This window comes from Panthera onca, chromosome D1 (genome assembly GCF_046562875.1).
Source record: "Panthera onca isolate mPanOnc1 chromosome D1, mPanOnc1 haplotype 2, whole genome shotgun sequence".
Classification (NCBI taxonomy): domain Eukaryota; kingdom Metazoa; phylum Chordata; class Mammalia; order Carnivora; family Felidae; genus Panthera; species Panthera onca.
In genome coordinates this window covers 67773645-67791199 of record NC_138348.1, presented here as the reverse complement: position 1 = coordinate 67791199, position 17555 = coordinate 67773645, and the positions used below count along the sequence as shown (strand labels likewise).

The following is a 17555-nucleotide window of genomic DNA, read 5'->3' as shown; positions in this document are numbered from 1 at the left end:
ATAACAAATACAGTTTCAATTTAGTAATTTAAATTGTCCAGGTCCAAACATTAATTGTAACTGTGAACACTTTTCCAGATGAAAGTTTTCTCTTTCCTACTATATAGTATAGTATAGCGATATATATATATATATATATATCTTTTCAGATAAGAAAGGATCCTGTAGCCTTTTCTTTTCTTCTTCTCCATTTGCTAGTTGGTAATTCATCCTTCCAGGTTTGGAACATGAGAGAGAAGTAAAAATAAGAAAGCAGAAAGTTCTTATTGGACTGAGATTATTATACGTTTTGCTCTCTGAAACTGACATGTAGTAATAAAGATAATAATAACAAATACAAAGAAAATAGCTGACATTTTCATAGTGCTGATTACGTATAGAAATAGTTCTAAGTTCTTGTATTAATTCCTTTAATCTTCATAACTGAAGCAAAGGGAGGCTAAGCAATTTGCCCAGTGTCACCTTGCCAGGAAAAGGTTGTTCTGGGATTTTAACCCAGGCAGTCTAGCTCTAGATCCTATCTTTCATGAGCACTGTTGTGGGTCGTGGGGATTTTTCCCTTCTGGGTCTCTTTGACTAAATCTTCTGTAATGTGGATGATGTATTTCTTTAGCCCCAGGTTTTTCAGCAGTGCACCCACACAAAGGGTTGTCTTGGCAGGCATCATAATGGCTCCAGGATGGCTTTTTTTTTTTTTTTGCCTTGACAAACTCTGGAAGTGCAGGCTGGCCCAAATGAAGCCACTTCTCCTGAGGCGATAACCAATTTGCCATGTTCTCTTGCTCATTAAATTTTTCAGGTGGGAGTCATATCCAAGTATAACCTCCCAAATTCCAGGAGGTTGTATCAACTCTAGGTATAGGCCCACTAAAGCCTCATTTACTAATTTAAGTGAAAATAAGATCCCCTACCCCAGTCCTTCTGCAAATAAATCCCTTTAGAAACCTCTGAACACATAACCCTTCCATAACCTCATCATAGATAAGGGTTCAGAGACTTGAAAGTAGTTCTTGGTAATTTCCTTTGAAACTAAAGCACCTCCTTTGGAATCTCAGTTTTATCATATCTTGATGTCTTACACAAGACTACCAATATAACATTGTGTATCTATACTGTACTTTTCTGCCTGGGAAAATTTGATTTTCTCCTTTTCTTTAACAACTTACTCTAAAATTGCACATCTTTATGGCAAATAAGGAAAAGAATTGGATAAAAACATTTATTTGCTCAAGTAAATTATTTATATATATAATGTATATATATATATACATTATATGTCTATGTATATACATTATATATATAAATTGAATCATACACACACACACACACACACACACACACACACACATACTATTTGGAGGCATCCTGGGAGTTTTGTGGGGTGTTTTTTCAACTCTTTTTGAAAATTCCCTTAACTCTTGGTGTACTGGAGCATATATTGAATTACAAGTCAGAAAATGTCTTTTCTATCAATTTTGTAAATAATTTGTTTATAATAATTAATACTTTAAATAGAATTACTCATCACATTTATAAAGTACCTTACAGTTCACAGTCCATTTGCACAAAAATTATTACATGTCATTATAGTTCTGCCATGCAAAAAGCCACTTAGTTTTGCCCTTTGGGCATCATGTTTCCATGTCTGTTTCCTTTTCCATCAAGCACCTGAGAGTTTTAAAAAAGATGAGAGACACCTCAAGTACTTTTCCAAATACTCTACTCGGGAAATCCTCCTGTGTTTTATATAAGATCAGGACTGGATCCATCTAGGTCTGTCCACTCCTTCATGGAACTTATTTGTCCCACACCCTGTTGTCCATGCACTCACTGTTAAATAGAGATGAATGAGGGGAAAGGCAGAAGTCAGCTGTCTGTGTAGCATAGAATAGTTCTTTCTCTTCAATCCTATGTTTCTGAGGCCAAGAGTTAAGGGGCTTCCTGACCAAGTCCTCGAATACCCTGATTCAACACTATCAGATGATACGTGGTGCACTTTATCTCAAAGGCCATCTACTCATTCTTTCCCCTCCTAAAAGCTTTATTGGAAAACTGAAGTGTCTCTTCTATAAAAGTCTTCCTTATTTACCCAGTCAGAGTTCAGTACTCTTCCCTTTATCCTGAATTTCTCTGCACAGTTTTTCATAACCCTTTCTCATCCATTATTCCTGCCCCCCAAATGGGTGAGATTGATCTTTTTGATTGGCCCATGTCATGTTTTAGTTGTGTCATATAAATATTTCTTCATAATTGCATGCTTATGAGGTCATTTTTTTCCTTAGACTCAGAACATTTTTTAGACAGAGACTGAGTCTTGGTATATCCCTTACTCCTAATACAGTAGCTGACACATAATAATTTCTCATTGAATATCGAGCAACTAAATGAATGAATGAATTATCCTAATATTTAACCCTGTTTTCTTTTTAAAACATGTTTATATTTAATTTTTTAATTTTTATTTTTTAGAGAGAGAGAGAACATGAGTGAGAGAGAGGGGCATAAAGAGAGAGAGAGAGAGAGAGAGAGAGAGAGAGAGAGAGAGAGAGAAAGAAAGAGAGAGAGAATGAATGAATCTCAAGCAGGCTGCACTACCCTTAGCAAAGAGCCCAACTCGAGGTTTGATCCCAGGATCCTGGGACCATGACCTGAGCCAAAATCAAGAGTCAGATGCTCAACTGACAGAGCCATCCAGGCACCCCAACCCTGTTTTACATGTAACATGCTGTATTATATCTCCTAAAAGTTTGGGATCTCTTTGGAGAAAGAATATTTAAATTTTGAAATTTCTAAATTTTATGTCTCTCTATATAGCTAGCATGGTGTCTTCCATGCAATAGATATTTGATAAATGAATGGTTGGATAAATTAATGAATAAATATTGTACAGTAACTTATGAGACACTTCTCAATCCAGAAAAAAAGCCCTATGATTGCAAGAATCATTTCACTGTGACTATAACAATAAAACCTTTCAGCTTGTTCTCTGCTTTCAGAAGAACATGCTGTTTTGAATGAAGCATTTAGGTCAAATTTTTATTTGGATGAATCAGTTCTTGCCCTGCCACACACAAACTTGTTCGGAGGATTAAATGACTGAAATATCTATATAGGTACTTTGTATACTCCAAAGCACTCTAACAGACATATGCAAGCCCCTCATATTCAGAAAAATCCTCACTCTTTCAGAGGATGGGATGCATTGGGTAGAAAATCTTTAGAGTTTTCTTTGTCAAGTGTATGTCACTATTCAAATTCTCTGTAGTTATATATTTATATAATCAATCTGAGCAGTAATTGTCCAGTGTACTTGGCTCATTTGTTCCGGATATTCCAGATTGAAATATGTCAAGATATTATAGTCTGGAAAAGACAACCAAGGAAGATGAGAGCCTTGAAAACATCAACCTGTCTAAACAGCACAGTGTTTTTAAAAGACCAAAACCCACTGCTAGTTTTGTCTCTTTAGAGAACATGTTTTCCAGGGTTAGCATTGCAGATCCTAGAATCCTGATCAAATCATATATCAGTGATCTGTGGGTAGGTATGAATATCCAGGGTAGATGGATGGAAGAGCAGGAGAAATGAAAGCTCTGTCTTTAAGATAATTTGTCACCAACTTTCTTCTTAAAATCTTGCTTGGAGAGCTGGGCTGGCCCCTTGGGGAATTCTAACATTCTCTCTGGATTTTTGCCTTCTTAAGAATTAACTTAAAGGTTGGGGCACCCTGGTGGCTCAGTTCATTGGATGTCCGACTTTGGCTCAGGTCATGATCTCACAGTTTGTGAGTTTGAGCCCTGCCTCTGGCTCTGAGCCTGGAGCCTGCTTTGGATTCTGTGTCTCCCTCTCTTTCTGCCCCTCTCTGGCTTGCACTCTCTCTCTCTCAAAAATACATAAACATTAAAAAAAAAAGAATTAACTTAAAGGTAGGTTTGAGGGTGTCCTTTCCCTTAGTATTTGTTATGTTTCTAGGTGACCTGTAAGGGGTGGGGATCTGTCAAGTAGGTGGTACCCCCAAGCTCTTCTGACCACTGTGCCCACATTAAATGTTAGCAACAATATTGAAGAAGGAGAATACAAACTTGTAAGGAAAAAAAATTCAACCCTTTACTTCAACTACTGTGGAAGTTCCATTGACCCTTGTTAGGTCTTGTCTTCTTTAAAAGTTGATGGAAGGACTAGAGTGTATTATGCTAAGTGAAATTAGTCAGAGAAAGATAAATATCATATGACTTCACTCATATGAGAACTTTAAGAAACAGAAAAGATGAACACAAGGGAAGGAAGCATAAGTAATATAAAAACAGGGAGGGGGGACAAAACATAGGAGACTCTTAAATATGGAGAACAAACAGAGGGTTACTGGAGTGGTTATGGGAGGGAGGATGGGCTAAATGGGTAAGGGGCATTAAGGAATCTACTCCTGAAATCATTGTTGCATTATATGCTATCTAATTTAGATGTAAGTTAAAAAAAAAGTAGATGGAAGGAAGGTTTAGGAAAAACCTAAGGTTAGGCCTTTCAATAAACAAACTTGAGTTGAAAGCTCTTGTGAGGCCATCTCTACTGACTGTTCTCAACCTTTGTTATATCTCAAACTCACAGAAGAATAATTATATTTTATGGTAAACGGTAGATCAGAACGATAGGGGGTTTCAACTGGAGGGTGCACCCCTTTGGAATAGGGAACATATTAAAATCTTGGAAAGAATGTGAAGTTTGGAAAAGATCCATGGGTAAATGACACTTCTTCTCTCCACACTGAATTTGGTATAATGAAATCTTCTTATTTTATACATAAGAAAAGTGAGATTTAAAGTTTTAAAGTAACTTTCCCCAGGTTTCACAGATGGATTAATGGGAACCCTAATGAAATCCAAGATTCTGACATATTCTGATTGAATTTTTTTCTGGTCACACACTATGCATAATAATTTATGTCCATGTGGCCTCTGTCTTCAGTAGGCCTTTTCATGTGTCTGCCCTGTATAATTATACTGTTAATCTGCTCCATTAAAGTACTAATGGTGGGGAGCCTCGGTGGCTCAGTTGGTTAAATGTCCAACTTCAGCTTAGGTCGTGATCTCAAGGTTCCTGAGTTTGAGCCCCACATTGGGCTCTGTGCTGACAGCTCAGAGCCTGGAGCCTGCTTCGGATTCTGTGTCTTCCTCTCTCTCTGCCCCTTGCCCATTCATGCTCTGTCTCTGTCTCTCTCTCTCAAAAATAAATAAACATTAAAAAAATTAAAAAAAAAAAAAACACTGATGGGAAGGCCTTAGGATCCAAAGCGCATGTAGTAATGGAGTCAGAGAGACACAGATTTCCATCTTTATGCTGTGCATCCATAAAAGCTCAAACCCTCTTTATTTATGCCCACATCACACTTTATGAGTACTTATATTCCCCCACCCAGGCATAGCTCAATTATTATTTGCCTCTTTGCCATGTGCTCCTTACAGATAAACATTATCTAGATACAAAACAAGCTTATTACTACTACTAATGATAACAATTATAAATTATTATAAAAGAGATATTCCTCACCATTAATATTGTTTGTAATGAATTCTAATAATTATAAATAATAATAATTAGCATTTTAAATAGAATTTTAGAATTTCAAAAAGCTTAACCTCATATGTAGATAAATTATATTTATTTATCTGGCTTAAGCTATCAGAAAAGGAAAATAAAATTTCCCTGTTACTTTGTGTGTTCTTGCAAATTGTGGTAATGGTCTGAGGTGAATCTATATCTATCGTCTAATAATATTTGTATGAACAAGGCAAGATACTAACACTGTTTTAAATATGTGACTACCAAGACTCAGCACATCTCTTGGCAGCAAGTACATGGTTGAGCTTAGCTTCAAACTGTGGTCATCTGACACTAGTCAAGTTTACTTTATGTACCCTGTTGATACTATATGTCATATTTTGATCTAAATAAGAAAACTGAGCATGGATATTGATGATCTAAGTGTATTTTTGTGGTGGCTTTATCAATAATCACTCAAACAGCACTTCAGAGTTTAGTGATGCCTTAAAAATAGATCACCTAAATAAAGGTTGTTCTAAAAAGCTTACAAATCACAAAAAATAATTTTTAGCACAAGTGTTGAATTTAATATTTTATTCCAGTTAAATAAGACATATTAGGATCATTGATAATGTGGAATTGCATTAGCTGATGACATGTCTTAAGCCCCATTAATTGGGTAGAAATTGAAAAATACAAGAGATATCTTCTCATAGAGGGTGGATACATGTGCACAAGAGTCAGTCAGATTCTTGATGTAATCTGAGCTATGCTGCTTTCTGCTAGGGTAGCTTTTAGGCAAGTTGCTTACTGTCTCTGAGCCTCAGTTTACTCCCCTGTAGAATGGGAATACTAACATTTCTATCCATATTTGTTGTGATGACTAGTGATAATACAATGGGTCTAGAACAATCTTTAGCATATTTACTAGCTCAATAAATCAGAGCTATATTTTTTTATGATTATTGCTAGCATTATTATTAGTATGTTTATATTATAGTGGAGTATAGAATAAAGTAAATAAAAGGTAAGCGATGTTTTATTTGAATCGCCCCCTTCCCTTTTTTAACCCTTATGAGTTCTCATTATTATAGGGATGAAGCAGTATTGTTACTTAAAGGGAAGAGCTTCATTCTTTCTAAAAAGCCAATTAGAAATGAATTTATAGGAGTTACAACAAAAGAATAGGTCAGCTAGAGATAAATTTCTTATGTAAAAAGAAATGCCTGGCAAATGCCTTACAATGTCAAATCTCTGTGTTCCTTGTTTCATTTCTTTGCATCTCATTTTCTGATGTGACAAGAAAGACCTCTAAGATCTGTTCTATATAGCTCTACATCCTGGGGTTCTATGAAATGCCCCAGGGAGAATCAACACCACTAGCTCACAGTCTGGAAGGGGAGACAAGTAAATGAGTCTATCTGTACCTTAATGGATGTGATCTTGAATGGGTACAGCAAGTATCATTGTTGTCTGAGAGCCTAGAAGAGAGGAGACAAGTTTTACTTCTGAGTTCTCACATGGTTCCCACTGGGGCCTGTAAGGCCAGCTGCTGAAGAAGCCTGGTGCCAAAAACCCAGTCCGTAGAGTAATATGAACAACAGCAAAAGATAATTTCTTATGTCTTGATAAGAGGAGAAATTACATACCTAGTTTTCTGCAGCACTGCACCAAAAAATCATCCTCAAAGGCTTCTCCTATACTTGTAAATAAGGTAATAAACACCGTGATGATAAACATGTCAGCTTGTATATATTTCTGCACATAATATATAAAACATAACATCAATTTTACTTATTTTCAGCAAAACCAAGGCAAATGCCCAGCCCAGAACTGTTCAGTGGAAGCCCCTGCTTGGATGCCTGTCCACCACTGTACTGTAAGTTTGATTATTTCAAAATTGGCTAAAGAACTATTTTTATATTTTGGAACAACTTTAGTGGAATGGGCTAGAATCCTTTCTGAAATTCTAGAAAGGAGAATGTACTTTCAGAAAGCTCTGTATTATAATAAATACCTGTGATTAGGGATTTATGCATTTTTTGGAGTCAGGATAATTTGCAAAAGATTTATTTAAATGGGTTATTGATGATTTAGATTTGGATAGTCATTAAAATGAATATATTTGCACATGTGTTTTTTTTTCAGTAGCTGCATATTCAGCAATACTTGATTTTAGATTCTTTAGAGAAGGATGCTTTTCTGTCATTGTTGTGTTCACTGTTTAATAGTGATGAGTACACAGATTTCCAATTTTCAAGTCTTTCTTGTATAATAATAGTCTCTGCATTTGTGTGAAATCTTCCATCAGAGAATTTTCAAGTGCCTTAGAAACAAACAGGTACTATGTCATTATCCCTGTGTTACCAATGGGAGATTTAAACGCAAAGGGAGTAAGAATAGTGCATCAATTCTAAAGCTGTGAATAGTCCCAGACACCCTAACTCTCCTTTCATGAACTCATTCTACTACACTGTGATACAAAGTAAGTGAATAAAGTGGCTGATCTGGATGATACACTCCAAATGTGCATTGCCTGATAGATATGATAGTAGTTCCTTTGAGAAATGTGTGTGCTGTAACTGACAGTTTGCCTATCATAAAATAATTTGTGTGTGATGGGGACAAGGAGTTTGAAAATTATTTTTTTGGTCATTCCCCTCATTGGACCTACCTTGCAAGCAATGTAATGTGATATGTGGAACTTCTTAAATGTCCTCATCTATTGTTGAGGTACCAGCTCCTGAAAGGTGCAGCCGGCTATCATAGCATGACTTATGCCTGCCTTCTAAGGCAGTAGGCTTGCAGGAGCCTACTTTTCATTCAGATTTGTAAGAGCATGAAGACTCTTTCCTTGTTTTTGTTTATTTGTGGAAGGAGGAGAAAGTGGGATCACTTTTAATGAAGGAGAGATGATGATGCAAAATTTTGGAGGCATTCCTGCAGTGCGGAGGCAGCCCAGACTTGCTGGAGACTTGGAGAATAAAAATGTCACACTTTTGTGAGCAGATGGTCAGAGGGGAGTGTGTGCTTAGGGACTCTGCTGATGCCAGGAAAAGGATGAGTTTTAATAATTCTCTTTCTTTAGGTGTCACTCCTTTTATTGTATCCCTGATGATATTGTCTCATGATTACTGGTTTATATGTCTATTGCACCAAAGAGACTGTGTGCTACTCAGGGTCCTAGTATACCTACACCTAGGTAAATCCCTGGTATATGGAAAGTGCTCTTTAATAACAGGTTCAAGGCAGGGCTATTCAACATTTAGTAAATGTTATTAAATTATCTACAACTTTTACATTTGTTGGTGAAGAAGGATAATTATAGTATTTTACCTTCTAAGGTACATGGTTTCCATTTCTTACCTTCAAGGGTCATTTTACAGTTTTCCTTCACAGAGTACCATTCAGTATGTATTTTGAAGAATTTTGTTTCAAACTAGACAAAATTTAGTAGTTTGATTCAGCTGTGTCAGGGACCATGTCAGTTTCTGGAGGTACAAAGATAAATAAGAGACTATGCCCATTTTATCAAAGATAATTCATATGTAACACCAATAAGAAAGCTGATCCTCTACCTCACTGATAATTTCAGCACCAAATAAAAGAAATTTGACATTTCACTTATTTGTGCAGTCTTATTGCAAGTAAGTCCATTATTAGAATTCTGTCTTTTGGATTATTAAAAATAATCTATCTTTCACTATTATCTTGGAGTTGGACCCTGTAGGATCTTGGAATGCCAGATGAGGTCTTTCTGTTATAGGACATTTGTGACTAAATAGATGACTCCATTTAAGACCCTTCCTGAAGATCACAAGTCAGAAATGCCAAATAGTCTGATTCTCAATTCTCTGGGGAGAACATCAGAAAGAAGTTTTTCCTTGCTTCTGCTATGGAATTAAGAGCTGTTGGTTTCATAGATTTCCTTTGCTGTTTATTTAAAACTAATTACATCTCCCAGTGGGGCAGATTCTAGAGGAGTAATGACCCATAACGATTCTGTTTTCTCTGTGAGTAACCCCAGTTCACAAAGGTGGGCTTTTAGTGGTCATGTTTGGGCTATGTGAGTCTGTTCCTGGCCATGCCTGACTGATCTAGGGGTAAATATCACATCTCAGCTGGGCCAGTGGGAGTCTCTCTCCTGGGAATTTGGAATTTGTACTAGAGAGAGATACTAAATTGGTAGCCAGCAGTATTGAATGATATGAATGACAATAGTTTGAAAAATAATCTGTGAACCTCCGTAGCTAAGATCCGTATAGCTGCTCTATATCTGTCCTTCTGGGGTCAAATCTCTCTTTGATTTTGTGAAAAGGTCCCAATCAATAAGTTACATTTCCCCCTAAATTACTCCAGATCTTGTTTTGTCATATTTTGTTTATTTTGGGACTTTAAAGTTTTTTTTTTTACTTGTTTGCAACCAAAGAGGGGGAAAAAACACCTTGACAAATACCCCTATTGGCAACACTTCTGAGGCTCCCACTAGAGTTAATATAGTGAGTGGTAGTCTCACACAGAAAGGAGCACTCAGAACACTGAGATTTTGATAATTTCCAATAGTCTATTTAGCAAAAGAAATAGTCTATATTTGTTACAAAGATCTGATTATATACTACACTTGGCTACATGAAAAATCAACAAAGGATAGTTTGCTAATGACTTAATCCACATATAGAATGAGAAATCTGAACAGTTAACTATATAGCTAGCATAAGCATATTTATGTAACAAAAGACTTCATATATATAAAATTGTTCTGGTATTAATTTCCATTTTCTCCTCTCTCAGGAAATAGAGAAATCTTAGCCTCATGTATTTAAGAGAATGTTTTGTTGCCTCAAATCCTTCATTGACTGAAACAGGTTATAAATAAATTAACACATACATTCATAATAAATAGATAGTCTGTTATCTTCGTGCATTTTTTAGCTTCAGTTGATTGTTTCTTACATTTTTCTCCCCAGTGCTCTATTCTTGTTCCTTGGTGTTTTGCTCTGTAATGATTGTATCCTTATAATTGAGCTTTATTACTTTTTTCAAAAACGTCTTGGTCTCTGTGTGTGCATTTGCCCCAGGTTCATATTAAGTGCAAAGCTTTTATCATTGGTTTTCCTAAGAATGCTTCTCTCTGCAAATTGCTCTGCAAATGCCTGTCACCAGCTCCATATTGCCTTGAAAATGGCCTCTATTACTATTTGCTCAGGCTCTTCCTAGATGCTCTCTTTTTTGGCACTCCACACCTCTGTAACAATGGAACCAAGAGGTATTTTAAAGACTTTTCCTTTTAGCCAAGACTACACTTGTACAAATTAGGGTTCAAGATGAATAGAAATTTCACCCTCAGTAATTATACAGAAACATGGACATATTTATATTTTTTGAATAACAATGAAATATCTTCCCTAGCAAGAAGTATGACAGTTTTATTTTTTATTTGTCTCTCCTGTATGGCTGCATTAAGCACTTAAAATGATATCCTTCTTCACCTCTACACTTTACATTTAGTTGGGTTGTATGGGCATGTGAATATGAACACAGTGGTTACCTGATCCTACCACTTACAAGCAAATGAGAAGAGACCCACAGACTCTGGGACTCTGGTGAAAACAGGCAGATCTCTGAATCTGGAGTGAACTAGGCTAAGAATTAGTTTCTGGCACTTGGAAACAAAGAACCTTAGACTTGACCAGCTGCAGAAGGCTTGAGTGGCAGCTGTGTTTCAGGGCATATGTCCCTGGACTATTCAGTATGGCTGTGGTGTATGTATGCATGGATTTGATCACTTTCAGGAATGTCCCAGACACAATCCTTAGTTACTGGGTATTACTTAGAAATGACTGTAGGGGTGCCTGGGTGGCTCAGTCGGTTAAGTGTCCACCACTTGATTTCAGCTCAGGTCACTATCGCGCGTTGTGAGATTGAGCCTCGTGTTGAGCCTGCTTGGGATTCTCTCTCTCTCTCTACCCCTCCCCCACTCATGCATACACACTCTCCCTTTCTCTGTCTCTCTCAAAAATAAATAAATAAAAACTTTTAAAAATGGCTGTAATGTGTAATGTTATTATTTAGAGTATGACATATATATATGCATGATTTGTCCAGAAAAATCACTTTCTCTGCATGTTTGCATACTTGGTTGTTGGAAATTAAAAAATAATGCAATGAGAGGAGTTTCTAAAAGTTAAAAATAAAGCTCCTGCTATTATAGAGATTATCGTGGATATTGTTATACATATATATTTATATATATGTATATATATAGTTACACAGTTATATAATATTCACCACCCATAAATAGATATGTGAGGTATTTTCAAAAACCATGTAAACATTTGCAAATTAGAACACTGGATTCTGACTACATCAGTTTTCATGTATTTAAGAATCATTTACTAAGTACATTTTAGAAGTTGTAACTGACCCTTGGATTCTTCAAGATAGAGCAGCAAACAATACATGTAAATAATCATTATGCTGGGTAATACATGCTATAAAATGCTCTATACAAAAAGATATGAATGTTGAGAATAGAGATTTGTGTCAAGATGGATTTTGGAAGACAGAAGATGGAATATTTGGTAACAGTTAAATATGCAAACTTTAAAACTGAGTAAGATTTGTGTTAAAATACAAACTGCGCCACTTAGAAGCCATGTGACATTGGACACTTTACTTAAATTCTCTTGAGTTTATGCATGCAACAGGATATTTTGAGATTTATATGTGATAATGCATAGCAAGTGTTAACATAGTACCTGGCACATAGTAATTGCTTGATAAGTGGTAAGAAAAAAAGAAAGAAAAGAATAGGTCATCCCAGAAGGAAGTGAATGGGGCAGGGTGAATTGGTGAGAAACATAAAAAAAGACAATAAGACGTTATTAATTTAGGGATATTTATTTAGATATATTTAGGAGAGTTTTTTCTTTAGAAAACGATTTAGTCTGGGACAGAGAAAGATTCTAGGAGGAGTTAATATACAACTTTTTAAGACTCTGAAAGCAAAAATTCTGAAGCTCTTGAAAAAAAAGTCATTTTGCTCTCTGACAGGCAGCAGTTGATGATGTAAGAGTATCATATTAACAAGAGATGTTTATATTCTGAGTAACAAAGGCCATTTTCAAGGAGTAGCGTTGGATACTCCTTTTAATTTAAATCATTTTAACATTTCCCTACCATATCTCTCTAGATTATGAAAGTAATTTTTCTCTTTTATGGGAAATCAATAAAAACAGACGTTCTCCCAAAGAAACCAGGGGAGATGTTCTTTTAAAGTGTTAATTGTTTCAGCATGTTCTCCCAGACCGCCTCACATTACCCACAGTCAGGATCATTCAGTCTAATTGAAGCCAGTTAATACAACGTGCATAAGCAATTTTATAGTAATCTAAAGGTTTTTCCTCCTCTTTTTGTAGCTCCTTCTTCGCTTTTATTTTTTTCTCCACAGTTCATTGTGTGACCTCATTTTGTATACAGCCCACATAAATACCCAGACCATGGCACTTAGAAACATCCAATCCAGTCATAAAATAAATAATGTCGTGTCTGCTCTCTGGGTGTTTCCAGAATTCCTATGAACACAGCACCCGCTGGGCTAACTCAGCTGCTGGGAAATCACACCCAGGATGGTTTTGATGAGTATTGTCTTTCCAAAGACTGGATACAATTTTTACTTTTTAGAGCAAGGTTTTCATACCATCAGCAGTCCTCTTATAGAACAAAAAGTCAGGGCATTATCATATGATCACAGTTTTAGGAAAATTATGGAAAATTGCAGAGTATAGGACCTTAAGTTGATCTGCACCAGGATTAAAGTGCATCTGGGCATCTGGGTGGTAGTCATGAGGTTAGAAAAGAATCCAAAGGGGAAATTATCTTAGAAAAATCACAATGCACTTCAAGAAATGGGAACTCTGCAGAATGTTTCTGGTTCCAATTTTGCTGTAGTGAAGTGCTTTAAATCAAAGAAAGTATGAGGAAGATTAGATTGACACAATAGATACATCCCCTTTTTCTCTCTCTTCTGGCCCTTATAGTACTTCGGATGTATCCTTGTTTCCTCTCTAGGTTTGAAAGAGTGTACTAGGAACTGCAATACTTACATCAGATAAATTTCTTACAACAATTCTGAAACATGCCCAGAAAGGAAGCCCACAGTATTTATAGAGGGGGCGGGTGGATATGGGTTCATGGGAGAGATGAAAGGGTATTCCCGGTGAACACACAACAAAAACAAAAAACGAACAACAAACAACAACAAACAAAAAACAAAAAACAAAAAACAAAAAACAAACAACAAACAACAACAACAAAAACACTATACAGACTATAGAACAGAAGACATGTAAGCATGTACCCTCATGCCCTGGGCAAAGAGATGAAGATTGCAAATCCTGATCTGGAAGAATGGTAAGTAACCATCCAGGAGCAAAAGGCAGGCCCAAAGTAAAATGAAGTCAGCAAATTTTATGTGTAGTGTCCCCAGCTCCTTCTTTTTGTATCTTTTAATATTTCCAGAGGATTCAAACTTTACCCACTTGACTGATTTTGTGCCTCAGCATTCACCTACCTCTTCCTACCTTATCTTTTTTGTGATGTTATTATAAATGGTATTGTTTTCTTTTTTTAAAAAAATGTTTATTTTTGAGAGAGAGAGAGAGTAAATGGTATTGTTTTCTTAATTTCCTTTTTGGGTAGGTTATTGCTAGTGTATGGAAATACAAGCAGTTTTTGTTTATTAGTACTATATCCTGAAACATTGCTGAATCTATTAGTTCTAATAGCTTTTTAGTGAATTACTTAGGATTTTCTATACACAAGATCATGCCATCTGCAAAAGGAGATAGTTTTACTTCTTCCTTTCCAATTTGGATGCCATTCATTTAATTTTCTTGCCCAACTGCCTTGGCTAGAATATTCACCACACTATTTGATAGAATTGGCAAAAGCAGACATTCTTGTCTTTTTTTTTTATTTTGGGGGAAAGTATTCTTATTTCGTCATTAAATATGTTAGCTGTGTGTGTTTTTTTTTAATAGATGTCTTTTATCAAGTTGAAGAAGGTCCCTTCTCTTTCTAGTTAGCTGGGCATTTTTGCCATGAAAAGGGGATTTTTGTATGTTTTGATATTTGTTTTTAACACTTAAAGTTCTAATCTGTTGAAAGAATGCCTTGCCCTTCTATTGAGAACATTAAGCAGAACTTGTCTAGGATCCTGAAAGCATAATCTATCTATTCATAATCCAGACCTGACTTTGCCAGAGGATAGCTCTTTTGTTTGACAGATGAGAACACTGAAGCTTGGAGAAGTGAAATACCTTTTTTTTTGCATCTCACAACCATCACATAGGGGAGCCACATGAGTCTTTTGGGTACCCAGTCTTTTCTTATTTCTGATAAAACTCACTATCCCTCCTGAGCAAACTGATGCTTTTGAGTTTGTTGTGGAAAATAATGAATTTAGAAGAGTCTGGTATTTTATTAGCTGTGCCTTTGTGTCATAGAAGGTGCCATGAGGATTCTATGGATTGCAATGCTGGGCAAATTGCATTATTGGACAACCCATCCTGGCAGCCATAGTAGCACGTTTGAAGGTCTCCCTTCGCAATACTGTCAGGATTTCTAATATTATTTGGAAAATTCCATATGGATAACCACTATGTAAACAGAGTTATAAATACATTTAGAAATTTGGTTATGTCCTTCTGTTCAGAGCTAAAGAAATTTTAATAATCTTAAGGGGATTTCGGGGCTTTATTTTCCTTCTTCTTGGATTCTTCATTTGATGTAGGAATTGAATATGAAATGATCTCTCAGAGATCTTCCATGGTAGAGCTATAAGCTACAACATTATTTTTCAGAGGTTTGTGGTGAGATGCTAATATAGAATAGGGTGATTCAATAACTTATAAATTATTGAGAATACAAAATGCTATAATGTGATGGATCTGTGGATTTTCCAATTCAAGGGCTTTGTCTCTGTGGCCAGAAAACCCCATGAAGAATTGAGTATTCTTTCTGATGTCAACTTAAAAGAGCTTAAATTTACTGAAATTTTTACTTATTTAGTATCCAGCAAACTCAATTATGTAGTATAAACTGAGAATCATCTACAAGTAAACAAAAATGTGTTGAAGTGTACTAAATCAATACTTTAATGTTCACAACCCATTTACAGACTACTACCTATTCTATGACCTCACTGTGTAGCCTTTTTAAGGTTTCTCAGGGACATGTATTTGAACACGAGAGACCAATAATACCTCTTTCTGAGTCTATTTACACACATTTCTAATAACTATGGTTACTTATTACCTAACCCATTAGGTGAGATCCAGATAATTAGAGCAGGTATATGGAAATTCAGGAAAGGGCATTACTAAAGCCTGGTATTTTAGCAGCCAGAAGAAGTGGCAGCTAACAGTAAGAAAAGAAATCTTAAAAACAAGCACAAGCCCTTAAACTCAATGAGATAACTCAGTAGTGGGGCATTGGTATATTACAATATAATATTTTAACTGATGTTTATAAATGTTGGCCATGAGTCAACACAAAAAAACCCCTATAACTATGTCCAAATGTTTTTTGGAGAATAATTACCTTTATGACATGTAACTGTGACTACTAAAAAAAACTGCCAATTAAAAAAAATGTTCAAAATACAAAATAACGTATGCTACTTCAGTGGATAAATTTTAATTCTCTGGTAGATTCATGTTTGTAAACATCTCTTTCTTTGATAGTTTTGATAGATGAGTGGATAGCTGACATGTTTCAGCTTGTACAAACTCTCAGGGTGGTAGATTCCTCTCTTTTCCAACTTAAGTAACTGAGGTATTGGCTTGAGTTTGTGGTAGGGACAAAGGTGGTATTGAGGACAGAGACTTGCAGCAAAACAGGGAGTCCTGGTGTTACGTGAAAGGAGATTTGTGTTGGGTGTTGTACTGTCACTGATTGTGACAGTACAATGTGCGAGGCATTGGCGTGTATTGGCATTACATGGGCTTTTCCGTGTAGGTTAACGTTCTTCCTACTGAACTTTTCATTTCATCAGCTGATGAGTGTTTCATAGCTAGTAGGGTCATGGGTTTTGAAATCAAACAGAACTTGTTGAGATCTCCCTTCTCTCATAACCATATGAACTTGAGTAATCATTTCAACATCTCTTTCTCTCAGTTTTCTCATTTGTGAAGTAAAAATAATAAATACCTACCTTCGTGAGATTATTTTAAGAATTAAAGACAATATATGCAATATGCTTAAATCAGTGTGTGGCACATAGTAGGTACTCAATACATGTTAACTTTATTATTATGACATTATTATTATCAGCACTGGAAAACTCTGAACATGGTTGCAGTTTAAGATTTATATTTGCCTCACAAAGGCACTTCTACAATGAACTCTGACAGGGTGGCCTATCTTTAACTTACCTCAGATATTGAATGATATAATTGAAAGATATGTAGTTTGAATGTTTAAATGAGTTAATTTTTTAAAGATAAAGTTTTGACTTTTTTTATGACAGTGATTTCTATGACAATTTATATACCTTTGAAAGTCATTTCTGAACTCAAAGCCATTGCTATACTTGTTTTGGCTAAATGAATTTCTGAGAAGTATTATGGGACAGTGGGTTCCAGCATCGAGTGGTGAAAGAGCTTCTGGGAACACACATGATTGCTTTGGCTATGATGTGCTAAGTCCAGTGCAATTATAATGGAATCTCTCTTATTTTTTATAGAAACAAAATAGATGCATGTCCTACAAACTCTCCTGGGTATTTCCCTCTGGCTATCATATTATTCTCTTTTATTTATATAGATCACTATAGAACAAATGCAGACATCATGAAATGCTCTTGATTTGGGTGTTGGTGGCTGTTCATAAACCAGCTACAAATATAAGTCATGAATGACAGCTCTTCCTAGTGAATAATCCCACCTTGAAAGCCTCATACTATGCATGTCTTCTTAAAGAATTTTTCCTATGACAATATTCAGGGCATGGTTATT

General features: G+C 35.8%; 1 protein-coding gene across 4 annotated transcripts in view; it reads left to right on the top strand.

The window, feature by feature from the left end:
- DLG2 (discs large MAGUK scaffold protein 2) overlaps positions 1-17555 on the top strand; it is a 2113447-nt gene that overhangs the window by 545233 nt on the left and 1550659 nt on the right. For all 4 annotated transcript variants that reach the window (XM_078433028.2, XM_078433029.2, XM_078433030.2 and 1 more), the window contains one exon: positions 7343-7417. In XM_078433028.2, coding sequence (XP_078289154.1) covers positions 7343-7417 — 75 coding nt within the window. The remainder of the gene's footprint in view (positions 1-7342; positions 7418-17555) is intronic.